Genomic DNA, 27,019 nt, shown 5'->3' on the forward strand with positions numbered 1-27,019 from the left:
GTTCAGTCCCGTAACCTTGGCCCCACTTCACATTTATGGAGAAAGAAGCAGGGGCCCTCTTTGGAGTGTCAGTTCTCTTTGATGTGGTGGCACTGTAAGTAATAATCATAACTAAGTTCTTCAAGGCTCCTGAGGAGCTTACTTTCATTGTCTCCATTTTATAAATGAGAAAGCTGAGCCTGGGCTGGGTGGAATTCCCCAGCGTGGCACAGCGACTCATTGGTGGGTCTGAGATAGGATCTGTCTGAGTGCAGTGACAGCAGGCTGACAGCACTCTCCCTAATGCCTTCCTTATCTAAAGTGACCGTCTATTTCTCTCTCCCTTGCTTTTCCTCCTGCAGAAACAGCATGAGAGAGTAAGGGAACAGACGGAAGGGGTGAACGCGTCTCTGAGGACGTCTTCCAACTCACTGATGATGCCACGACTGACCCTGTCAGAACTTGATAGCATAATAAAGGTAAGGACACATGTGACTTTTTCAGGTTAATATTCATAGTAGGTTAGAACGTTAGCTCAGTGTCACAGAGGAGCAATCGACTCCATTCTATCAAGTTAGGTGGCATTGTTAAACTAAGATCAGGTGACTGCATTTTTCAGTTTCTTTCATTGTTCAGTTGCCACTAGCCACATATGGCTACTTAAATTTTAAATTACTCAAAACAAAATAAAATTTAGGACTTCCCTGGTGGTCCAGTGATTAAGAATCCGCCTGCTAATGCAGAGGACAGAGGTTCAATCCCTAATCCAGGAAGATTCCACGTGCCGCAGAGCAACTTAGCCCAAGCGCCACGATTGCTCTGAGCCTTCATGCCGCAACTACTGCTGTAAGCCTGCTCACCCTAGAGCCTGTGCTCTGCAACCGAAGAAGCCACCCCCGGGAGAAGTGCCCGCCTTGCAACCAGAGAAATCCCTCTTGCAGCAAGGAAGCCAAAAGTAAATACTTTTTAAAAATTCCTGTCACGTTAGCCACGTTTCATGTGCTCAGTAGCCCCACATGTGGTTGGTGGCTGCCATTTTGGGCAGCACAGCCAGTCACAGAAAGTTCTGTTGAAAGTGCAAATGTAGATGCATCCTACCCACTCTTTATGCATAAGTTGTATGTTTAATAAAGCTGGGATTCAAAATCAATGAAAGCCACATTTTTTTAAAGTAGAAATTTTACAATAAATGCAGTGAACCAAACTATCACTGAAGTACTCTCGGCTTATTTTTATTATCTTTAAAAGGATATTATCTTAAAGTCATCTGATCCATCCTATTCTTTGACAGTTTTAGCTTCCTTTCTGTCCCTACTCCCATCTAGTTCCCCAGTGACATCAAAACCCACATGAATGAGTCTACCAGCTCTCAGACCTCCGGTTCCTTCAACTTCTCCTGTCTGACAAGCTCTTCCTCCCCATCCACCTCTGTAATCCCTCATATGACCAGACCCAGGTCTTATCATCAATAAGAGTACCTCTTCCAAATCCCAGTATCAAGCACCTCTCTCCCTAAGCTTGGAGAAGGAAATGGCAACCCATTCCACTATTCTTGCCTGGAAAATTCCATAGACAGGGGAGCCTGGCAGACTGCAGTTCATTGGGGTTGCAAAGAGTCAGACACAACTGAGCACCCTAAGCACCATCTGTTATCGCCCTTACTGTAGAGTGTACACCCCAGAAACTCTCTAGCGACTCCAAAACCTCCTCCATCTCACTCGTGCTACTCCTTTCATAGTCTTCCTTCCTTCAGTTCAGTCGCTCAATTGTGTCCGTCTCTTTGTGACCCTGTGAACTTCAGCACGAGCAGCTCAAATTATCAGTATAATCATTCTTTGCAAACACCTTTTACTTCCATACATACTTCTTTCTCTATTATACTCACCTGAGAATTCTAATCTCATAAACCAGTAAACCCAAGTACCCTCAGCATTGTGGCCACTCCAGAGAAGCCAGTATGACTGGTGGGAAACCTACCTCCCGTCTATCAGTCTGGCTGGTGAACTTGCTTCATGCTTCATTAAAAATGGGAACAATGAGAAGAGAACTCCCTTCATTTTCGCTCCCCAAATCTACCAGTCTGCTTGCATGTGTATCCTACTTCTCCCTTCCTTTCTGTTCTAATTAGTGAAGAGTCCCTTTTCCTGTCAGAGTTCAGCCCCCCAACCTGTGTTCTAAGTCCCACACTTCCACTGCTCAACAGTAGGGTTGCTGGGTTTCAGTCCATCAACTTGTGGCCTCTCTTTTCTGTTTTGCCCAGTTCTTACTCTACTGAATCACTACTGCCAACATAGAAACGTAGAAACATCTAGTATCTGATATCTTTTAAAATTAAAAAAAACTTTCACATCCTCTCTGATCCCTGCATCATTACTCTGCTTCACAACGAAACATCTCAAGAGTTCTATATAGTTGCCATTTCCACCTTCCAGCCCCCCACTGTCTACTGTACTCAACCCATTTGGAGAAATTACTGGTTGTTGTCAGTGTGGGAGTCTCTGAGGAGAACTATCAGTAAATGCTACCCACCTTCAGGACCTAAGTTCTAAAAAAGTTGAAAAATAGTAAATATGAAGATCAAGAATATCCCCTTTATTTCAGCTAATTGAGGTGTGGCTTTTTAAAAGATCTCTTAGCCAAGTGGGGTGGCTGATACTCAGTACCAGCATTAGCAGGTCTGCCCACTGAAATTGCCAACACCACAAGGTTCATGGTGGTGCCCCGGGCAGCTTGCACTGTATGGAGGAGCACAGGAAAACTCAGCTTTTTGCTGGCAGCTTGCTCCCTGGAGGCAGCAGTCTGGAGTTGAGCAGAGTCTATATAGTTATACCCCCAAATTTACCAATTAAGTAAACCACTTCTCCTCTCAGAGCAAAATAAGGAAAAGGTGCAAAGGTCACTAACTGAGCTCCCTTCATAGAGATGTAACATCACATCAGGAGCTCGAAAAAAGTGCTCCTCACTAACAGCTGGCTTATGTCTTCTAGATAAAAAAGAAAATTAAGTGACCTGCTGAGAATCAGATAGAGGTGAGGGCAGGAATTCATATTGGCTTTGGAACAGTGACAGTGTTTAGAATCACTGTGTTCAATGACCAGGAGAGCAAATTTCTTTTCAGCGTTGAGGGCCCAGCCAAGGCTGGAAGTAATAGGTTTATAGCAGCATCCCATGTGTGAACTTTAGCCAAAATCATAGGTCCACAGTTGAACTGAAAATTAAGAGAGGTCACATGTCAAGGTGAGTGTCAGTCAGAGTAGTCAGCACAGGAAGTGCAGGTGAGAGGTCAAATAAGATGAGAACTGAATGATAACCATGAGACTTAGTAGCTCAGAAATCATTAAGTAAATTTCTGTGTTGGTGGAGCAGTGGGGTAAAAACCAGACTGGAATAAGTCAAAAGTGTGAATTTTAAACTGATGAAATAGAGATAGCATGTATAAACACTTTATTTGCAGAGGGGTTCTATTTTGCTATGAAAGGATTAAAATTAGGGAGAAGTGAGGACAGTGGGGCGTTTCTATTTAGTTTTCTTTTTAGACGAGAGATGGCAGAGCATGTCTGAATCAGTAGAGGAGTTGAAGATGCAAATAGGTAAATATCTATGTATATAGTCTTTTAGACTTCCTGGTGGCTAAGCTGTAAAGAATCCACCTGCAGTGCACACGACGCAGGTTTGATCCTTGGGTGAGGAAGATACCCTGAAGGAGGGCATGGCAACCCACTCCAGTATTCTTGCCTGGAGACTCCCATGCACAGAGGAGCCTCGTGGACTACAGTCCATAGGGTCACAAAGAGTTGGACACAATTAAATCGACTAAACATGCACACATAGCCTTTTAGACTCTTCTGGATCTGGCCTGAAGCTTACTGAACTTCACAGCAAGGAGGAATAGAGATTATCTTTGGTGCTCCCTAGGAAAAATATTTTAAGTCCCTCTAAATTCAATTTTTTTTTCAATATTTTCTTTAGAATGCATCAGGGATTTATGCCGAAATAGATGGAGCCAAAAATGAACTTCAAAGAAAACTATCCAACCTGAGCAACCTCAGTCATGATTTAGTTCAGGAAGCTGTTGACCATGCACGGAACCTTCAGCAAGAGGCTGATGAGTTGAGCAGGTAACACCCTGGTTGTAAGAATGCAGATATCTCCAGACTGAGTAACTTATTTTTGTTCACTTTCACATGACAGGGTTGCTGGGATACAGTGTTAATAGTTTGTTTTTAGGGTTGGGTTTGTGTGTTTGTTTGTCTGTTTGTTGGTTGGCCAGTTTGAGAACCAGTTGTTTTTTCTGAAATTGCTCTGGGGAGACAGTTTTTCAGTTTTAAAAAATCTGTCAGATTAGAGATCTGTGTTGTAGCAGGGTAGCTCTGTTCCACAAGTAATAGGATAACCTAACACGTTTTAGTTAGGGATATAACTGCTCCACAAAATATTATCAGGTAAATCAGATCCCTCTGCAAGGTCTAATTCTGCCGTCATTTCAGAGACAGCATGAGCTTTTCATACCCAGATGTCTTAAGTAAAGCTGGTAGGAAGTCAATAATATAAGGGACTTGTGTCAAATCCTCTAGCTTTTCCACAGTGCCTAGCCGGAACTATTTTATTTCAACACCTGTTAAGAGAGCATTGGTTGATGGTTTTCCTCAAAGTATCTAGAAGAGAGTCATAAGCACTCATTTAATGTTAATTTAAATGTACTAAAAGATTGGAGTTTAATTCATGATCCTGAAAAAAAATAGGTAAATAACGAGATCATTGAAAAGAAAGATTGCAAATCTGGCAATTAGAAACAAGGATTGGTAAAGGTCATGAATTAAATAAGAACCAGTGTTCACTTCTGTTCAAAACTAAATCAGCTTTTTTTCTGATTGCCAAAATTTTCAAATATCCTTCCAAGTCTCCCAAGAAGAGAGGGCAGGTTTGGAGTGGGGATGGATAGATCATGGGTAAAATCTTGGTGTGTGAGATGGTGTTGTATACAGCTCAGTGTCATGTTCCCAGGAAATGGGTTTTTTATCAAGCCAGTCAAATGGAACTTGGAGAAAATGCTATCTTTGGTAATAACTGTATTGGTAGGTTATTGTTTTTGAAATTAATTTTATGGCTGTCTTCGTCGTTCTTTTGTCATTTAGTAACTACAGCTGTTTGGGAGTTCCCCGGTGGCTCAAATGGTAAAGAATCTGCCAGCAATGCAGGAGACCTGGATTCAATCCCTGGGTTGGGAAGAACCCCTGAAGAAGGGACAGGCAACCCAGTCCAGTATTCTTGCCTGGGAAAGTCCATGGACAGAGAAGCCTGGCAGGCCATAGTTCATGGGGTTACAAAGAGTCAGACACCACTGAGCCACTAACATCTCATTGAATGGGATACCAACACAAACCTCTAAATGTCCCCAGCAGCAAACAGAGTTCTAGCTAGAACTTCTAAGGAAGTAACCCCAAGCTGTACATGAAACATAATCAGAAATATCAATCACCTTAAGTCTCCTTTTTATGTTTAGCATATTTCTACATATATTCAGGAAAACATCCAAATTGATAGATGTCTTCCCTTCAAAATGTGAATATTCTTCGACATCTATCTGGTATGCCCAGTAGATTTGCATATTTTGTCTCAAATAGAAATACATACAATTCATCAAGAAGCTTCCATTTCAAAAGAACATTTTTTATTTTGTATATCAATATAGTACCCTTTTGTACCTAGTAATGAAAACAAAGAAAGGCTTTTTGTTTCAAATTCTTAGGTATATCTGCTCACCAACTCTAGCCAGCACAATTTTTAAGTATTTAAAATATTGGTAACATTTTATACCTTTTATCCATTTCTTTTAAAACCTTCTCAGATTTTACTCTCTTTTCCATTTCTGAACAGGGAGTTATAGGGAGATATAAGTAGCAAACATTTGGATCAGAATTACCTTTGCAGAGCAGGGCTGCATTATAATTTTCATGGGCTGTAAAAAAAAAATTTAATTATATGTCATAACTACCTTGATATAAAAGCTAATGTAAGAATTACTGTTATCCTCACTTTTCTTCTTCTGATTAAAAAAAAAAAATTAACATGAAAGCATCTTTGTGGGCCCTTAGTGTGCCTAATAGATATCAGCCCTATTGTAGAGGAGCCAGAGTGATGGTGAACTTGGACAAAAGAGAATAGAGTTGCCAAGGAAATACAGAGGAAGTCTCTCTGAGCCTAAGCCAGTGCGCAGAGACTGAAACTGCATGAAGGAGGCTGAGAAACGATTAGCTGAGCTCAGTAGGTCCAGGTGGTGTGAAGAGAGGAGCCAGTGTAGGATCTGTAGTGTCGTGTAGATCCCATCACAGTGACTCTTCTGAGAAGTTACTGATGAATAAAGTGATACTAGTCATCAGTATCCAGAGTTGGGGGGGAAAGGATGGAACTGGTGGGTTTAACACTGAATAAACTTAAGACAGAGGGTTTAGGATGGGCTGCGGAAGTGAGGGTGGAGTTCATAGTATAGAGGAAGAAGAAGAGTTTGTCAGTAATATGAATTACTATGTGGATACCCATACAGTTTGAAATTTCCATTTAGGAAATAGTTTAAGTGTAATAATAAGCCCTGAGATTCGCTAGATGCCAGGCACGGTACCAAGCACTAAACATATTTTATCCCTGTTGGACCTCACTTCAATCCTTTGAGGCGCATATTGTTATCAGCCTCTGCATGAGGGTGTCTAGTTCATGATGTGCTGTGCTGTGCTTAGTCGCTCAGTCCTGTCCTACTCTTATGACCCCATGGACTGTAGCCCTCCAGGCTCCTCTGTCCATGAGGATTCTCCAGGCAAGAATACTGCAGTGGGTTGCCAAGTCCTCCTCCAGGAGATCTTCCCAACCCAAGAATTGAGCCCAGGTCTCCCTCTTTGCAGGTAGATTCTTTACCATCTGAGCCACCAGGGAAGCCCAGGAATACTGGAGTGGGTAGCCTATCCCTTCTCCAAGGGAACTTCCTGACCCAGGAATTGAACCAGGGTCTCCTGCATTGTAGGCAGATTCTTTACCAGCTGAAGCCCCCCAGTGCATGATGGGTACCAGTAAATATTAGCGGAACCTTACAGGAGTCAGAGGAGACAAAGGCAGAGAAAGTGGTGTAAGGATCAGGGTGATTGTGAGGTGGGGCTGTGCACTTAAGGGGAGCAGCTAGGCCTCAGGAATGAGACAGACCTTAACCATGTTTGCCTTGGGCAAGTTGTGCACCCTTCCTCAGAGCCTCAGCAACTTTTATGGGAAAGGAATAACAATGTCAACTTCACAGGTGTGGGAAGATGTAGAGATATAGTACATGGAATGGGGCTGACCCAGTATCTGCATGTGATGCTCAATACATATTATAACCCTTCTTCAAGAAATATGTGATCTGTTATATAAAAGAAAGAGATAAGATTGAATAAATAGAGTGAAACCAGCTAATATTTATTAATAACACCATGCTGAGGTTATGCACCCTCTCTGAGAGCCTTACTTTCTTTGACAGGGAGGGAATAACAGTGCTGATTCGGGTAAGCAGCAGGTGGGGATGAATGTAGGTTCATTCCTCTGCCTGACGCCACCACATAAACAAGCTCTTGCTTGAAGAGGTGCAGATGCTGTTTTAAAATCAGCATTTCCTTTCCCTGAGGCTGCTGCCAGGCAGGCAGTTGCCAAGGAGCCAAAACAAGGTGAAGTCTTGAAAGAACTAAAAGCAGAGGAATGGGAAGACGATGTGCCCCTAGGAAAGGCCAGGAGGTGGGAGGGGGCAGTGGAGGGGTGAGGAGGGGGCGTGTGGGTGAGCACTGCCCAGCCAGGTAACTTTAAAAAAGCAAAAAGGAAGTGCCTGTAGTCCTGGAAGTATTCTAATCAGACTCTAAAAATGGCCCTATTTCCCAAGGAGGTAAAAAGAGGCAATAATGCCAGGTTTGTTCATTAACAGGAATTTGCACAGTTCAGATATGAATGGACTGGTACAGAAGGCTTTGGATGCTTCAAATGTCTATGAGAATATTGCCAATTACGTTAGTGAAGCCAATGAAACAGCAGAACAGGCTTTGAACATCACTGATCGAATTTATGATGTGAGTATTCCCTTATTTTAACATTCATTTTTATATCAATATGTTGCCTTTTCCTGGCTTATGACTTTGTTTCCTAATGTCATCTCTTGAGCTTCCAATGTCATTCAGATGGCAGAAAGAGCAGCAGAACTGAGAAAAGACCATTTTATTTATGTTATGAATGCTTCAGTAGTACAGGTTCTTCGAGATGTGTCATACTCCAGTCAGTGAATGCCAGTTCCTTTAACATAAGCTTTTTTAAACCTAAGTCCCTGAATAGAAAATATCGAAGACTAGTTCCTGCTGATACAGAAGATTGTTGTTGTTCAGTTGCTCAGTCGTGTCCGACTCTGTGACGCTGTGGACTGCAGCACGGCACTAGAGAAGATACTTTATGCATATATTCAGATTTCCTCAACTCAAAAACATTGTTTATTTAACAGCTTCTTCGTGACAAGCACTTTCTTTGGTGGGGCCTTGGCCAGGCACTGTTCTGAGTTCACTGAATTTTCTTCAAAAACCATTTATCTTGTAAATATCAAAGATATTATTTTTTCATGTTTACATTTGACCTTAATTTCGAACTATGAAAATGAAGCTGTATGAATTTTGTTTGCTGTTTAGCAGATAAAGTGTAAACCATTTAAATCCTAGAATGATGAAAACTTGATTTCTTTTGCTGTCATTCCTACTTTCTCTCTCCGATTCCTTTGTAGGCTGTGAGTGGGATTGATACACAGATCATTTACCATAAAGATGAGAGCGAGAACCTCCTCAATCAAGCCAGAGAGCTGCAAGCAAGGGCAGATTCTAGTAAATATCTTCACTTTCCTGTCTGCCTTCTGATTTGTAGCTGCTTCCCTCCTTCCACACAGTGTTTCTGCGTGTAAACAGAGGTTACAAAATTCTAGAAATAGAAGAAATTCTGTTTCATTTGAATATTGCCTTAATAGTTCCTGCTCATAGTCAAGGTATTAAAAAAGCAGCTGTTAGATATTTTAAAATAAATTGTGGTTTTAAAAAATTTCCATGTAGTAAAATTACATGGAAACATATAGTGGATATTTTTGCTAATCAAAAAGATTAATTAGTAGAAACTTGCTATAAATACCAATTTTCAGGGAGTTATTACCATAAAATACGCTTCACCCTAAAATTATATCACACATAATGTAACCTTTCTTGAAGAATTCAGAAGCCCTTTAAAACTTTACCATGAAGGTCTTCTCTGGTGGTCCAGTGGCTAAGATTCTGACCCCAGTGCTGGGGGAAGGGAGGCGGGTTTGATCCCTGGTCTGGGAACTAGATCCCACATGCCACAACTAAAAGATCCTGAATGCTGCAACAAAGACCTGGTGCTGCCAAATAAGGAAATGAAAATAAATATTCAAAGTTTACCATGAAGAGATGGGTCAGCACTGAGTCAGGAGGACAGGGTACCGCAGAGCCCTCTGGTTTTTTTGCACTTTTTTGTAGTTTGTATTCTACCCAGTTGCTGCATTGAGGACAACCCTAATGACCACATGGAAAGAAGCACTTCCAAAGGCTGAGGCCTGCATCTGCTAAATCAAACAGGTTGAACATTGGGAGAGGGAAGGAAAAACAAAAGTGAAATGATTCTGGTTAGCTTTGAATCTTGTTGCTGCTGCTGCTACTGCTAAGTCGCTTCAGTTGTGTCAGACTCTGCGCGACCCCATAGACAGAAACCCACGAGGCTCCCCCGTCCCTGGGATTCTCCAGGCAAGAACACCGGAGTGGGTTGCCATTTCCTTCTCCAGTGCATGAAAGTGAAAAGTGAAAGTGAAGTCTCTCAGTCGTGTCCAACTCTTAGCAGCCCCATGGACTGCAGCCTACCAGGCTCCTCCATCCATGGGATTTTCCAGGCAAGAGTACTGGAGTGGGTTGCCATTGCCTTCTAGAGTTACAGTATTACAATCATTGATCATATATCAAGCTATGCATTTGATCAACTGCTTCAAGTCTAGTCATCATTTCCGTTGAAAGCTCAGTCATATACTTGGTAATACAAGAAATAATAATCTTGTGAAACAAGCAAAATACAAATGGTATAGTTAATAACATTAGTGGAATTAAAAGTAAATATTTTAGCCATGAGCCTCCCACACCAGTTTTTTTAAAGATTGTCAAGACTAGGGAATGGGTCACTTAGAGCAGAAATCTTGAATCTTGTTATTTACTCTTAAAAACAAACTGAAAATTTTTACTAAAACTTACTTATCTCTGGGGCAATGAGCTCATTCCTAAGGATATTCGAGCATTGACTAATGAGGTCAGAAATCCATTATCTAGCTAACTTCTGCCACCTAAAAACAAAGACCAAGTTTGAAACTGAAGATTTCATGTGATTTCATCAAAGTAATTAATCCCAAGTCTAAATGTTCATTTTTTTTTTTTTTTTCCAAAGAAAATAAATGCACTTGTTTTTATATGCAGACTCTTTAACTATTTAATTACATAAAACAACTATTTTCTGGGTGAACAAAGGCATTAAAAATGCTGTTTCTTCATTCTAATTAATTTATTATACAAGTATAGTCTTACACATGCTCTTTAGAAAAGAATTAGAATATTAACAGTAAAGAATTAGAATATCAATAGTAAAATATTTTTGGATAAATGTCATATCTGTGTATTGCTTTTGTAGTGAAGACCAGAATATGTGGGTCTTTGTGATGTAGTGACAAAGTATTTTAGTCTCCTTAATAATTTGCAACGTATTTTCTCAGTCTTGTCATTATTGAGTTGTTGAACCTTGTGAAGGCAGTTTTTCTACTCTAATAATGCTATCTCTTCAAAGTTGCATATTTTATGTGCAGATTAGTCTCTCTGGTTTGGTCTCTGAATATTTTGCAGATCTGGTTGCCTATTTCATGATCTTGTTTGGTTAAATCCCTTCATATGTTTATTTGCAAAAGAGACACCTATGGGGACTTAGGACTGTGTGGCTCAGAACTTGCTTTGCTTTAGAAAATATGAGTGTTTGTAATATAAATTCACATTTTCAGATTGAATCATATTCATCTCTTGAGTTATACTGTAATTTCAGATTACTATTATTCATTTCCAAATGAGTTCCAATGATCAGTAATCTTTATTCACCAGGTTTCCTTTTCTTCATTATCTATGTCAAATAGTTAGCAATCTGTAATAAACTCAGGAAGCTACTATTTTAAAAAATCTTCTACTGAATTCATTTGTAAAATGGAAAATGTTTATGTAAGACAGTAAGTTCCAAATAGGACAGACATTTTATGAAGCATTTCTTCTTTTAAACATCCAGCCCCAAATAGATTTTCTTTCTTCTATTTTTATCAGACTCCAAATATAGTTAAATATATTTAGCCTCAATGTATCAACCAGTGTTTTTTGCAGTAACAGACCCAAAAGAAAGAGTGAATAGACTGCTGTATCACAATATGAAAAAGTTGAAACTAAACAGAGAGAAGGCACAAAGCAATTACAAAAGATGTTTAAGACCCTCCTTGAATTCTGGGGAGTTATTGACACTAACCAGAGGAAACAAGAAAGAAGCGCTTGTACTTTAGTTATGTTGTACTTGGTACAAAGTACATTGACAGAATCAACTAAGCACCACCTATATACACCCGTTATACACATGTATGGGAAAAAATAACTGTACAATAAAACCAAGCACACCAATACTGTATAATTGAAAAGAGACAGTATACCATGGGAGAGTATATATCTGTAAGCCCATTAGAGAGAAGGAAAAGAAGAATGGGAAGTGAAGAAATTACTTATCTGTCAAGAAACATACATTTCTTGATGCTTTGAAGTAAACAAAGCATGAACCGATTCTTGGGAAGTTGATCCTTCAGTTTAGGTGACGAGATTTTACATCGTGACTTGTTTAGATTTGTGCCAAGAGAGCCCCAATTAAGGTCTATGCTACAAGAACATTTTCAAGAATAATTTTTCAAGAAAAGACTTATAATCAAAACAAGTACTAGAATGAATGGAAAATCTGATGTATGTAATCTGGAGAACTGTATGTATGTGCATATGTATAATAAATCTAATCAGCAATTAAGCCCTCCCATAAGAAAATCTCAAGGCTCAAATGGCTCCACTAGTGAATTCTCCAAAACACTTGAAGAAATAACTCCATTAGTATATAAATTCTTCCAGAAAATAGAAAAATTGGAAATCCTCTGTTTTTCCATGAAGTCAACAAAATTTAGACATCAAATCCTAAGGACATTATAAACAAGGAAAAATATAAGCCACATTCTCTCAGGAACAAAGATGTGAAAATCCTATCAAAAAATTGGCCAATCAAATCTAGCATACATAAAATTGGTAATACATGATCAAGTTAGGTTTATTGCAGAATTTCAATATTTTAACATTTAAAACATTAGTAGCAATTCACCACATTTACCAGACATAGGAGACCACTCATATGCTTATCTCACTACTTTCAGGAAGATCATTTAACAAAATTCAGTACCCACTCATGTTTTAAAAAAACTCATAGCAAACTAGGAATAGAAGGAAACTTCCATAATCTAACAAGAAAGAATAAAATAATATTCAGCAAGTATATATTCATACGGAAATATTGAAAGCTTCCCCATTAGGATTGGAAATAAGACAAGGACGACCCACATTATCAATTCATTGTGTAAGTACCTAGTTTAATTCTGGGTAAAACAATTAGAAATTAACTTTTAAAATAACACTGTTTGCCATAACAAAATACCTAGGAATAAATCTGATGAAAGATGCTAAGATCTTTACACATCAAACTATGGTACACTACTGAAGAAATTAAAAGATGAAATAAATAAATAGAGATCAAAAGGAGAATTTAGATCTAAGGAAGAATAAATAAAAACTGTATTATATTTATATATATTTAATATATATAAATACATATACATTTTTATATAATAAAAACTTCCATTAAATGAAAGTTTTTATTATATTAAAAACTCTATAAACTGTATTATTTATATATGTTTTTGTTCAGTTGCTCAGTTATGTCTGACTCTTTGCAACCCCATGGACTGCAGCAGGCCGTGTTTCCCTGTTGTTCATCATCTCCCAGAGTTTGCTCAAACTCATGTCCTTTGAGTCGGTAAGGACATACAACCATTTTGTCCTCTGTCGTCTCCTTCTCCTTCTGCCTTCAATCTTTCCCAGCATCAGGGTCTTTTCCAGTGAGTCAGCTCTTCGAAACAGGTGCCCAGAGTATTGGCGCTTCAGCTTCAGCATCTGTCCTTCTAATGAATATTCAGGGTTGATTTCCCTTAGGACTAACACAAGCTGGAATCAAGATTGCCAAGAGAAATATCAATAACCTCAGATATGCAGATGACACCACCCTTATGGCAGAAAGTGAAGAGGAACTCAAAAGCCTCTTGATGAAAGTGAAAGTGGAGAGTGAAAAAGTTGGTTTAAAGCTCAACATTCAGAAAACGAAGATCATGGCATCCGGTCCCACCACTTCATGGGAAATAGATGGGGAAACATTGGAAACAGTGTCAGACTTTATTTTTCTGGGCTCCAAAATCACTGCAGATGGTGACTGCAGCCATGAAATTAAAAGACGCTTACTCCTTGGAAGGAAAGTTATGACCAACCTAGATAGCATATTCAAAAGCAGAGACATTACTTTGCCAACAAAGGTTCGTCTAGTCAAGGCTATAGTTTTTCCTGTGGTCATGTATGGATGTGAGAGTTGGACTGTGAAGAAGGCTGAGCGCCGAAGAATTGATGCTTTTGAACTGTGGTGTTGGAGAAGACTCTTGAGAGTCCCTTGGACTGCAAGGGGATCCAACCAGTCCATTCTGAAGGAGATCAGCCCTGGGATTTCTTTGGAAGGAATGATGCTTAAGCTGAAAGTCCAGTACTTTGGCCACCTCAGGCGAAGAGTTGACTCATTGGAAAAGACTCTGATGCTGGGAAGGATTGGGGGCAGGAGGAGAAGCGGATGACAGAGGATGAGATGGCTGGATGGCATCACTGACTCGATGGACGTGAGTCTGAGTAAACTCCGGGAGTTGGTGATGGACAGGGAGGCTTGGCGTGCTGCGATTCATGGGGTTGTAAAGAGTCAGACATGACTGAGCAACTGAACTGATCTGATCTCATCTGAGTGGTTTGAGCTCCTTGCAATCCAAGGGACTCTCAAGAGTCTTCTCCAATATCACAGTTCGAAAGCATCAATTCTTCAGCACTCAGCCTTCTTTATGGTCCAACTCTGACATCCATAATGACTACCGCAACAATCATAGTTTTGACTATACAGACCTTTGTCAGCAAACTGTCTCTCTTTTTAATACGTTGTCTAGGTTTGTCATAGCTTTTCTTCCGAGGAGCAAACATCTTTTAATTTGATGGCTGCAGTCACCATCCACAGTGATTTTGAAGCCCAAGAAAATAGTCTGTCACTGTTTCCACTGTTTCCCCATCTATTTGCCATGAAGCGATGGGACTGGATGCCATGATCTTAGTTTTTTGACTGTTGAGTTTTAAGCCAGCTTTTTCACTCTCCTCTTTTGCCTTCATCAAGTGGCTCTCTAGTTTCTCTTGGCTTTCTGCCATAAGGATGGTGTCATCTGCACATCTGAGGTTATTAATATTTCTTCCAGCAATCTTGATTCCAGCTTGTACTTCATTCAGCCCAACGTTTCTCATGAGGTACTCTGCATATAAGTTAAATAAGCAGGATGACAGTATACAGCCTGACGTACTCCTATTCCAATTTTGAACCAGTCCATTGTTCCTTGTCTGGTTCTAACTGTTGCTTCCTGGCCTGCATACAGATTAGGTGGCAGATAAGGTGGTCTGGTATTCCCATCTCTTGAAGAATTTTCCACAGTTTGTTGTGATCCACATAGTCAGAGGCTTTAGCATAGTCAATGAAGCAGAAGTAGATGTTTTTCTGGAACTCTCTTGCTTTCTCTGTGATCCAGTGGATGTTGGCAATTTGATCTCTGGTTCCTCTGTCTTTTCTAAATCCGGCTTGTACATATAGAAGTTCTTGGTTCATGTACTGTTGAAGCCTAGCTTGAAGGATTTTGAGCATTACCTTGCTAGCATGTGAAAGGAGTGCAATTGTTTATTTATGAGTGTAATGTATTATATATATATATATGTAGTTTTTATATAATAACTTACATTAAGTGTGGGCTTCCCTAGTGGCTCAGACGGTAAAGTGTCTGTCTGCAATGCAGGAGACCTGGGTTCGATCCCTGGGTTGGGAAGATCCCCTGGAGAAGGAAATGGCAGCCCACTCCAGTATTCTTGCCTGGAAAATTCCATGGACCGTGGAGCCTGGTAGGTTACGGTCCATGGGGTCGCAAAGAGTCAGACACGACTGAGCGACTTCACTTTTACTTTACATTAAGTGGAAGATTTGAATTTGTAAAAATAAGAGTTACTGCCAGAATATATCTGTAGATTCAATATAATTGCAATTAAAGTACCAGAACTGTATATACACATATGGGATGTTTCTAGAATTTCTTTGGAAATGAGCGTGGATAGGGTAGGCAAGAATAGCCAGCACAGTCTTAAAGAACAAAAAAACAGTTGGAAGATTTAAACTACTCAAGACTTTTAACTGTACAGAAATTAAGACAGTGATACAAAAGATATAAAAAATTATAATATTCTGTCAGATCAGCCCTGGGATTTCTTTGGAAGGAATGATGCTAAAGCTGAAACTCCAGTACTTTGGCCACGTCATGCAAAGAGTTGACTCATTGGAAAAGACTCTGATGCTGGGAGAGATTGGGGGCAGGAGGAGAAGGGGACGACAGAGGATGAGATGGCTGGATGGCATCACTGACTCGATGGATGTGAGTCTGAGTGAACTCCGGGAGTTGGTGATGGACAGGGAGGCCTGGAGTGCTGCGATTCATGGGGTTGCAAAGAGTCAGACACGACTGAGCAACTGATCTGATCTGATCTGATCATTTCTTTTGAATAAAGCTTAAAAATAGACACAGCTAAGGAACAGAGGTAGGACTACGTTCGGGTAAGCATGGAGGTCCCAGGAAACCTTAAAGGGCTAACCATGCTCTTTTTGTTGCCCTGGGTATTGGTTATATTTGGCGTTCAGTTTGGGAAAATTCATCAAGCCATGTGTACCATTTTCTAGATGCGTGTTGTGTATCAATTAAAATTTTATTAAAACAAGTAAGAAAAAAGAACTATTCTTATCTAACCAGTCTGCTCTTAATCAGTTGTGCATCTAGGTGTTATTAGTCATAGCAGTACTATATTTTTCAATCAAAAAATTAGCCATTATCTCTATACCTTTATGAGTTACTTTATGACATCCTATATCACTCCCAAGCAGTGTTACAGGTTTTCTGCAGTCCTTTACCTCTTAACTGAAGTACCACTTCCCAGAATTGGCGTTCTATGTTTATATCATATTCAGAATATTGCAGATGACTGCATTGTACAAGGGGCCTCCCTGATAGCTCAGTTGGTAAAGAATCCCCCTGCAATGCAGGAGACCCTAGTTCGATTCCTGGGCCAGGAAGATCCGCTGGAGAAGGGTTAGGCAACCCACTCCAGTACCCTAGCCTGGAGAATTCCATGGACTATATAGTGCATGGAGTCGCAAAGAGTCGGACATGACAACGACTTTCACTTCACTTCATTTCCATGGTACAAACCAGAATTTTTTTCGTTGAAACAGAGATTTCACCACCCCACCCCCCAGTCTTTGCCCTGCTTGTACTCTTTTGGCTTCTCCTCCACAGGCAGTGATGAGGCAGTGGTGGATACCAGCAGGCGCGTGGGAGGAGCCCTAGCAAGGAAGAGTGCTCTCAGAGACAGATTAAATGATGCCATGAAAAGACTGCAGGCCGCAGAGAGAGGTGAGGGTCCCAACCAAAACGTAAGCTCTTCTGTTTGTTCACTAATATTAAGGGAAACCTCTGAGGAAAGAGTAGGTGATTCCCTGCTTATTAATCTTTTTATAAATAGTATTGCTTTCTGATGACAAAAGAAACTTCGTTTATCTCACACACACACACAAAAGTCCTGAAAGATAATAAAAGCTGTAGCTACATCACCTAGGGATGACAATTAAATTTAAGAGCATTTTCCTCCAGTCTTGTGTGTGTGGGGGTGTGTGTGTGTGTGTGTGTGTGTGAATGAGATCAGGATGTTTATACTGTTGGGTAACCTACTTGTGAACATTCCTTTTCATTAACAAATAAGCCCCAATTTGGTTATTGGGTTTCTCTGACCCCAGCAATAAACAGCTGCTCTCTGTTACATGGCATGTCTTTCTTATAATGCAAGCAGAGAGACCACCTAGCCAGAGAGGGAAACAAGAGCACTCATGTTGTCTAATCTGAAACTATGGGGGTATCTCAGAAAGATGTGATGGGAAGCAGATGTGCCTTTCCCAGCATAGTGAAAGTTAGCACATTACTGCTGGATGTGGGGTTTCACTACACGGAGCAAATCCGGCAGCAGTACCACCGGACACCAAAGCCCTGGCCAGATGGGTCCATCTGATCAGCGTCATCAGAGCTACTACATGCTAAGCCCTGGGCTGCATTTTACAAACATCATCTCATGTGGGAAAGTATTGCTTTTAGGCTGATGTGAACCCCAAGGCTTGTCAAGTCTGGGGAGCTTGCTCTGAAAGGTACAGCAACACAAAGACGATGACCCAGGATTCAAAGCCACAACCATCACGAGTTCAGAGCGTGAGAGGTTGAGTTAAATGTTTCTCTGGTTAAAAAAAAAAAAAAAAGAAGAAGAAGCTAAACCTCACCTGAGAGATTGTTAATTGTTTTTATTTACAGAATTAATGCATGCCCATTGTAGAAAAATTAGAAAATATGGATAACAAAAGAGAAAAAACAAGGGAAATCTGTTATAATTTCATTATCTAGGAAACAAACGTTTTGTTGTAAACTTGTTTTTATTTTAAATATATAACTTAAAAATTGCACTATAGATCTCTTTTGAAACTTACTTTTCTTATTCAAAAATACCTTTTCTTACCAATTTATGTCTGTACTAGAGCATCATTTTTATGGCAGAAGGAAAGTGATATTTACAGTGGATTTCAAGCAAACATTTTATGAGTTAGTATCTCATACACATTTTGTATAGTTTTCTCACCAGGTCTCTAACTTGAAGTAATACTACTCTTTAAAAAAAAATTACCTCTAATTTGGAAATGTTTTAAATGAACTACATTATTTTATTGAGACTTTAGAGTCTTTCAATCTCATTTGTCAATACTGTTTACAGTATTCTTATGCACCTAACTTACACCATGATTAACATGCATATAAAGGTCTCAGTTTGACTGAAAAGCCTGAATTTGAGGTCTGTTTCATCCCAGTGATTAAATGAGTATTCATGATCCCATCAAAGGCCCTACTTCTTTGCAAAATAAATGTCCTTGTGCTCTGTGTGAAGGTGATGCCCAGCAGCGCCTGGGTCAGTCCCAGCTGATCACCGCGGAAGCTAACAAGACCACAATGGAAGTCCAGGAGGCAACCGCCCCGATGGCTAGCAACCTAACCAACTGGTCACAGAATCTCCAAAGTTTTGACTCTTCTGCTTACAACACTGCCGTGGACTCTGCCAGAGATGCAGGTATCACCTAGCAACTTCACAACCTGCATCCAGTTGAGGGACTGGTCATTAAACCCTGCATATCTTTCGTTAAGAAGCAGTGTTTTTTCATTTGAGTTTTAGATTAGAATGTTGTAGAAGTTAACTTGTGTGCTTAGTCGCTCAGTCACATCTGACTCTTTGCGACCCCATGGACTATGGCCCACCAGGCTCCTCTGTCCAGGCAAGAATACTGGAGTGGGTTGCCATACAAAACAAGTAAATAAAAAGGCATATTATAATATGAGAGTTCATAAAGACTCTAAAGTGGCTCCATTTCTCTGAGAGAATTGAGGGGAGAGAAACCCTGTTTTGTACACATTTTCATAACCAACATTTAATGCAATGCTTTAAATGTACTCTACTGCCTTTAATGTTAAAGACTGTTATACTATATAATAATAGTCATTTTATAGTATGGCTCTTGTGGTCAGTGATCCAAATAACATACACTTACCTCTGTATTAATAAACACACTAAACTGATAGTAGCTAATTATTTACCTAATTTCTTTCCTTTTGTTGGAGAAGCAGTTTGTTTCCTAAGTACAGAAAAGAGATGTTTCCTAGGTCCTCACTGAAATAGTCTCCTGAAGCATGAAAATGAAAGTAGCTCAGTTGTGTCTGACTCTTTACGACCCCATGGACTGTACAGTCCATGGAATTCTCCAGGCCAGAATTCTGGAGTGGGTAACCTTTCCCTTCTCCAGGGGATCTTCCCAACTCAGAGATCAAACCCAGGTCTCCCACATTACAGGTGGATTCTTTACCAGCTGAGGCTCCAAGGAAGCTCTGTTCTCCTGAATCTGAGTTTAATTTGGCTCCAGGAAGAGGCTTGCTTTTGCTCAGCTGCTCATGCTCGGTGACCATGCCCTGCCCTTAGCTAGGAGTTTGCCCAAAGGTATTTGTTTCCAGTGGTTCTCAAACACGAGTGTGCATCAGAACCACCTGGACCCCATCCCCATATTGCTGGTCTGGGGACCACACATTGAGAACCACTGCTTCAGTCCATGAAACTTTTAAGAAAGCTATGCTATTCTCTGTTTTGGATTTTTTTTTTTTCCATCAAATTGTATCCTCATGATTTGTGCTCTTTTCTCTGTGTAAATTATATATCCCCTCCTCCCGCCTCCCCCCCACACGAAAAGAAAATAACCTTAAAAATCAGTATGGTCTGCTCATACTACCACCTTTGTCTAGGATCATAGATCATGACTCCCCAGCCCCCAACCTTGGCACCACTGCCACTTTTCCGGGCATGCTCCCTTATTTCTTCCATCCAGCTCTGCTGCTGCTGGGACCACTGCAGTGGCATTGTGATGTGTGAACAGGCATCTTAGGAAAAAACCTTCCCACCCACCCCACCTTGCCCAACATTTCTTTTGACCTGTTATATCAGTTAGAAATGTAAGCAGAGCTTGTGCTCTTTAGTGAAACATCTGTGTACTTGTCATGGGTCCCACCCTTTAGAAATGTACATTGTATATCAGCTTGCTCTGCATATAATTTATAGATCAATATGTATTGTAAACATTGCAGGATAGAAACTGATTATGCTTTGGACTTAACTATTAATTTTTTAGAATTAAATATAGTTTCATTATTTTCTTATAAAATTAGTTTCTAATAGTTCTACCAGAAATAACCATGCATTTGTTATCTCTTCACCTGATTGCTGAAATAGACTTAACTACTGAGATATCTACTCAAATGATTCATTTTTATTAACCACAGTTGGAAACCTGACAGAGGTTGTCCCTCAGCTCCTGGATCAGCTTCGTACGGTAGAACAGAAGCGGCCTGCAAGCAATGTTTCCGCCAGCATCCAAAGGATCCGAGAGCTCATTGCTCAGACCAGAAGTGTTGCCAGCAAGGTAACCAGTGAAAAGAGTCATTATCAGTCACTCGGTGATAAGGACAGCGTGAGGCTGAGCTTAGATCCTTGGGCAGCTTCCAGAGCTGGGAACTTTCTACTGTATTATCCAGCTTGATAGTTCTCAGCTCCATCTGTTCATTAGACTCAGCGAGGAGATTTGAAAACCAAACCAATTCCTGGTCCCAACCATAAAGCAATAATCGGGCTCTCTAGATGAGGGCTCAAAACCTGTGTGTTTTTTTGTGTGTTTTTTTTTTTTTTTTTGAAGCTCCTCAGTGATTCTTAATGGGTAGCCAAGATTCAGAGGTATACATTTAGCCTAGTCAACATAGCTCATAGAGCAAAAGGAACCAAAGAAGGCCAACCCCAATTAAAGACTCAATTTTACTATTGCTATTCATTATCCTAACAGCTATATTTATGTAATTACTAAATGCAATATTCTTGCCCATCTGCCTTTTCAAAGAATTCTCTGGCACAGCACAGATGATACGAAACTTTTACTGACCTCTCCACAGGTGTAACACATAGCAGCTAAACTGAACAATTTCAACAAAGCTCCCATTCTGACACGCTACACAGAAGCAATACAACACCGTAACTAGTGCCAGCAGTGATAGGAAATATCCTAACACAACAATCAACATTTTCACTGTGGCACAACAAGGCTTGTTCTTGGCCCCTTTCTAATTTGTTTTTTATTCATTTATAGACCACCACGATTTTTTTAACAACCAAATTGTATGGTTTTATTTTCTCAATTGTGAGTCAACCTGAACAGACTATTGGCCCTAATTATGGACAGAATTAAGAACTGGAAATCAACTGTTTTGTAATGAAGGAAATTATTACTGCTAAATATACCCAACTTTTAAATAATATATGGTAATTAGCCCTACGCCACAAATCACCTTTTAGATACCTTGGAGAACATTTCAAAAAAGATTTATTGTCAGTAAATGGCATTTCCAAAGCTAGGTTTCTGTGAATGCCTTCTGGTACTTTTATTTCTATGGAGTAGAATTTAGGAGCCTTAATCACCTAAAACCATTTTCTGAAGAAAGTCCTGGCAATGCCTTGGGGAACCCACACAGCTCCCCAAAGGGAGATGCTTTCTAATACAGATAGATATCTTTTCAAACTCTCAATTTTTACAGACTTTAACCCCATATACTACTTGATTATTTACTAAGATGTATTGTATTCTTCTCAACTGGCCACATAGGACAGCTGCACTTTAGGCACTTGGAAATATAATTGTGAACTCACTGGCCATCAGTATTAACTAAATTAATATTAGTCAATTGATGTAATATATCTAATTATTCATAAATATTTGCATAATGGCATGAATATACACAGTCCTTACACTTCTGAATATTCTGAAAATCACCTTGAATCAGACCAGGTCGGCATGTCATATTGGGCCTCTTAGAAATGCATTTTCTGAATTGTGCTTCATTGTGATGCCTTTCTAAGGATTATTATAAGGAATGTCTTAATGAAGTCATCATTACAGTTATTATGATAGAGCCAGACACTGGAAAACACTTTATAGTTACCTTGTTTCATCCTCTTAACAAATCTTTTGTCCTCATTTAACGATGAGGAAACTGCAGGTTTAAGTGATTTGCTCATGGTTCCACAGCTAGTAAGTGGTAGAGCCAGATTTCAAGACCTCATATAAGACTTAGAAGCTGAGTCTAGACCCCTCCCAACTGTCTAAACATGGTCTAGGATACTGCTCACAGCCTCACCAGCGCTCCTCTTTTGAAGACCCTAGGGAGAAGGTCCTAGCTGTATTAGAACCCAAGATTAGTTATTATTCTCCTGATCAGTTAGTTGTTAAATTTATGGGCCTTGTGAATTGTATAACAAAGTATCCTTTCAAGCTGTTTAGTTCACTTTAACCAAATAGGTAGTTCATTGTGGAATTCATATTTACCCTCATTCTTAGACCTACTTTGTTGCCTTTTTGTTTTGCCTTTTTCTTTCACCTAGCTTTAAATTTAAGCTGTATTATCTTCTTTATATCCTTTCTCCAACAAGATAAGGACATAAGTAAACAAAGGCTTGGAGGTCATGAGTAAAGCTCAGAGACCGCCTAAGAAATGAGGGAAGCCCACTGAGAACCATGGGAAAGCACTATGCCCATTTCTGTACTGCTGCGCTTTAATGAAATAATTTTCTAACTTCAGATTCAAGTCTCCATGATGTTTGATGGCCAGTCAGCAGTCGAGGTGCACCCCAGAGCCAGCATGGATGACTTAAAGACCTTTACATCTCTGAGCCTGTATATGAAGCCTCCTCCTGTGAAGCAGTCGGAACTGGCTGTGACTGCAGATCAGTTCATCCTGTACCTCGGAAGCAAAAACGTAAGAGCAAGTGGTTTTACAAGATGGAATTACATTAAAAGGAAAGATAAGTGCTTTTCTCTTGCCTCAAAAAAAAAAACTACCTGTGCAAACAAACAAAATTCCCATTCTAGCACCTCAGAAGGTGTAGATCAGAAGGCCAAGACTAAAGTAGCAATTCCTTCTTTGTGTGGGACAGGTAATTCTTCCTCTGTGGGGATATTTCTGTGGTTTCCTCATATCACCCTCACACTGCAAACTCAGGAGTCTGAATGCTGCATTTCAAAGACATCCAGAGTACAGAGACTTACTATATTTAATGCTGAACCCTGCTTGAAGGTATACAGCAGTCGGTATTGGCAGGCGGCATTATATTTCCAGATTAATGAAACAAGGTTAGCACCTTCCGGGCAGCCATCAAATGTCCACAAGCCCAGAGTTGCTTGCCTTCCTGTCCAGGGTATACTTAGACAGGCACAGAGGGGTGTGGTGGGGGTGGGTAGCGGGCAGGGGCTTCACACTGATGCAGCCATAGGGAGGCTGGAAAGAAGGAGGCGCTGCCCAGTCTAACAGGCACTCTGGTAATAATTCAAGCCAGATATGCCTTATAGACAGCCAAACATTTAGATTGCTAATTGTCCTTTAAAGAAATGAGAACAAAAATGATATTCATTCATATAAATTTTATTTACAAGACTTCTTAACATTTCAGGCCAAAAAAGAGTACATGGGTCTTGCAATCAAAAATGACAACCTGGTGTACGTTTATAATTTGGGAACTAAGGATGTAGAGATTCCCTTGGACTCGAAGCCTGTCAGTACCTGGCCTGCTTACTTCAGCATTGTCAAGATTGAAAGGTAAAGTGAATCCATGATGCAGGGCTGATCTGCACATTTCGTAAGAAATCTGTTGAATGCACTCACGCACACACAGATACATACACACAGTCTTTCTGTGGATGTTGTTCCTCTTTCTTCCATTATTTATGTATTTCTTCACAAGTACCTTGGTAGAAAACAAAAAATTAGAAAAAATAGTCATCACTTCTAAATAGAAATCTGATTATTGTTTTTTTTTTAATCTGGCCAATCTACAAATCCAGTTCCAAGGTGGACTGTGGTTTTTCCCCTTCCCATTGATTGTTGACATTATGTAAATGCTTACAAAAATGACAAAATCAAGTCACCAAGCCTGTGATGAAGGGATTTTCACATTTTGACATTAAAAAAAAAAAAAAAAAAACATGTATTTTATACAAATTATCTGGATACTAAGGAGTGAAAATTCTTTATCTGAACAGGGTAGGAAAACATGGAAAGGTGTTTTTAACAGTCCCAAGTCTAAGTAGCACTGCAGAGGAAAAGTTTATTAAAAAGGGAGAATTTGCTGGAGATGACTCCTTGTTGGATCTGGATCCCGAAGATACTGTGTTTTATGTTGGGGGCGTGCCATCAAACTTCAAGGTGAGCTATCCAGCCATATTTTTACTTAATTGCAAATCTACAATGATTGTTTTTAGAAGTCCATAACACCTACAGTGACTCGGGGTTGATTGGAAACCTTGATACATTAAAAACAGAGTTTAGGTCAGTGGGTGGTAGAATTCTGAATCAGGGTCTGTAAATATGCTGTGTAAATCTGATCTCTGCTACATATATTTTCATAGTGTCAAATACTTTCATGCTATAGCTAAAACTTGAATATCAAATGTGTTTCATCCTGATACCTGCATTTATAATTAATATTACCCGACCTACTGCAAGAATGCCTGTACCTTGTAGGTTTATAGCTAGTCTTCAGGTGTACAGATGACAGTTTCAAAAACTCAGTTATTTCAGCTGATACACAAGCAGGAAATGAAATACCTGGGATGTGGGAGGGGGTAGGATCTAGGGAGACAGATGAGACCTGATGAAGGGCAGATTCAGGGAGGGCCCAAGAAGATAAGGAGTTGATCTACAATTTCAGGTGCAGAACTATTACTCACTAGTTAGAGGCACAATATTGAACTTTTCTGAGAATTACTTTCTCTCTATCTGAGGACAGGAATACCTACCTCATGGAGCTAGTGTGAGGATGGACTTTGGTCATGAATCCATTGTCAGGCGAGTGACTGGTACATAGTATATGCTCAGTAAACCCACACCCTCTCTGCTAAGATAGGAACAACTGAACAATCATTCTATATCTGAATGGTTTAGCATAGAATAGACACAAACTCAGGTCTAGAATGATATTTCTGTCAATGGGAAGGTCCCCTTGACCTTTGTCTCCCAGCCTGATCTGTGTGGACTGGATGAAATGTAGTCATGGGAGAATTCACTTCACTTTGTTTCACAGCTCCCTGCTAGCTTAAACCTGCCTGGCTTTGTTGGCTGCCTGGAATTGGCCACTTTGAATAATGATGTGATCAGCTTGTACAACTTTAAGCACATCTATAATATGGATCCCTCCAAATCAGTGCCCTGTGCCAGGTAAGAGCATGCTAAGAGCACTGAAAATTTGATGGCTATGCAAGAGCTGCAAATAGGACAAGTGTGGGTCAATACTCAGGTTTTCAGTCTTTTCTTGGGGAAAACGAATTTTGAAACTGCTTAATAGTCATGCATGTAAACAACTTTTCAGTTCTTCTCTATCATAACGAGCATGCACAATTATTAAAAAGTTAAACTCCTAAATTGCAGCTTTGGTTTTGGATAACAGAAACTAGGGTCTCACTAGAACCTTCTGTTATCTTAGCACACAGGGTGCTAAGAAAAAAAATCCATCACAGACAGTTTTTTTAAATGCTTCTTTATGTCTCACATGCAGACATCAGGACTTCATTTAAATGCTGTAAGACCCATGGGAAATGTCATGAGAATGGGTTGAAAAGAACCTCATTTGAAAACATAACAGATACTGTCATGTTTATATGATCCTCGCATTTTTATTTCAGAGACAAACTGGCCTTTACGCAGAGTCGGGCTGCCAGCTATTTCTTCGATGGCTCTAGTTATGCCATAGTGAGGGATATCACAAGGAGAGGGAAGTTTGGTCAGGTGACTCGCTTTGACATCGAAGTTAGAACACCAGCTGACAATGGCCTCGTGCTCCTCATGGTCAACGGAGTGAGTAGAAAGTCCTACATCTTCTCCCTTACTGCCTTTACTTTCCACCATTTGTGTTTCTAGGAACCTTCCCAAGTTGAGTGTGTCATGCAATAAAGCTGAAGGTTTAGTTTATAGAGCAAAATTGGTTTTCTTTTCCTGCAGGGACATGATGTCAGCAGTAAGTAAAAGCAGCCATGAAATGGCATTTCCCTGCACTATATTTTTAGATGTATATTAAATATAATACATTCAATAAACTAAGAGAACTTTGATGAAAATCAGCACCAAGATCTAAATGAGCATCAGTTCAGTCACTCAGTGGTGTCCAACTCTTTGTATATGTCTACAGAAATTTAGCACTTACTTTTTAAATCATATGCCCTAATCAGTTAAAAAAGAGTTTGAATGCTTAACATATGTGTGTGTATATATATATATGCATTTCTTTATTAATGATATACACATACTATATATGAATATAATATTCAAAACTAGGAGAAATATAATTTATATAAATATAAAATGTTGAAATAAACGCAAATGTAAAATGGTGGTAGTGGTTTAGCCACTAAGTCGTGTCCAATTCTTGTGACCCCATGGATAGTAGCCCTCCAGGCTCCTCTGTTCATGAGATTCTCCAGGCAAGAATACAAAGAAGTTTAAAAAATTATTTTTATTTTGCTAGTGACACAAAAATTATTAATGGTAGTGTTAGTGAGAACAATGTAATTAAATATGTTAAAGTATTTTTAAAGTCACATTAAATTCTTTGTGATACTAAAGTCTTATCATGAGTCTAGTTTATTCTAGTACTAGGTTTTATTGGCTATCATAACTAGACAAGAAAACTCATATAAAAAAAATGTAGGAAGTATATCATTGGCTATGCTTAGTAAATCATGATATCATTATTATTTCATTCACTGATTGGCGGAAGTTGTCTTTGAAAATGGCTGGCACATTTTCATCTTCCCTGATGTCAGTTCTTAGAAGCTAATCAGATAGTATATCATT

General features: G+C 39.7%; 1 protein-coding gene across 4 annotated transcripts in view; it reads left to right on the forward strand.

Moving 5' to 3' along the window:
- Positions 1-27,019, forward strand: part of LAMA4 (laminin subunit alpha 4) — a 148,164-nt gene that overhangs the window by 91,345 nt on the left and 29,800 nt on the right. For all 4 annotated transcript variants that reach the window (XM_070376403.1, XM_005890204.3, XM_070376404.1 and 1 more), the window contains 12 exons: positions 342-458; positions 3,949-4,097; positions 7,916-8,057; positions 8,753-8,849; positions 16,802-16,918; positions 18,486-18,665; positions 20,417-20,556; positions 22,757-22,933; positions 23,625-23,770; positions 24,214-24,376; positions 25,254-25,387; positions 25,852-26,023. In XM_070376403.1, the coding sequence (XP_070232504.1) occupies positions 342-458; positions 3,949-4,097; positions 7,916-8,057; positions 8,753-8,849; positions 16,802-16,918; positions 18,486-18,665; positions 20,417-20,556; positions 22,757-22,933; positions 23,625-23,770; positions 24,214-24,376; positions 25,254-25,387; positions 25,852-26,023 (1,734 nt within the window). The remainder of the gene's footprint in view (positions 1-341; positions 459-3,948; positions 4,098-7,915; positions 8,058-8,752; positions 8,850-16,801; positions 16,919-18,485; positions 18,666-20,416; positions 20,557-22,756; positions 22,934-23,624; positions 23,771-24,213; positions 24,377-25,253; positions 25,388-25,851; positions 26,024-27,019) is intronic.

Source organism: Bos mutus, chromosome 9 (assembly GCF_027580195.1).
Source record: "Bos mutus isolate GX-2022 chromosome 9, NWIPB_WYAK_1.1, whole genome shotgun sequence".
NCBI lineage: Eukaryota > Metazoa > Chordata > Mammalia > Artiodactyla > Bovidae > Bos > Bos mutus.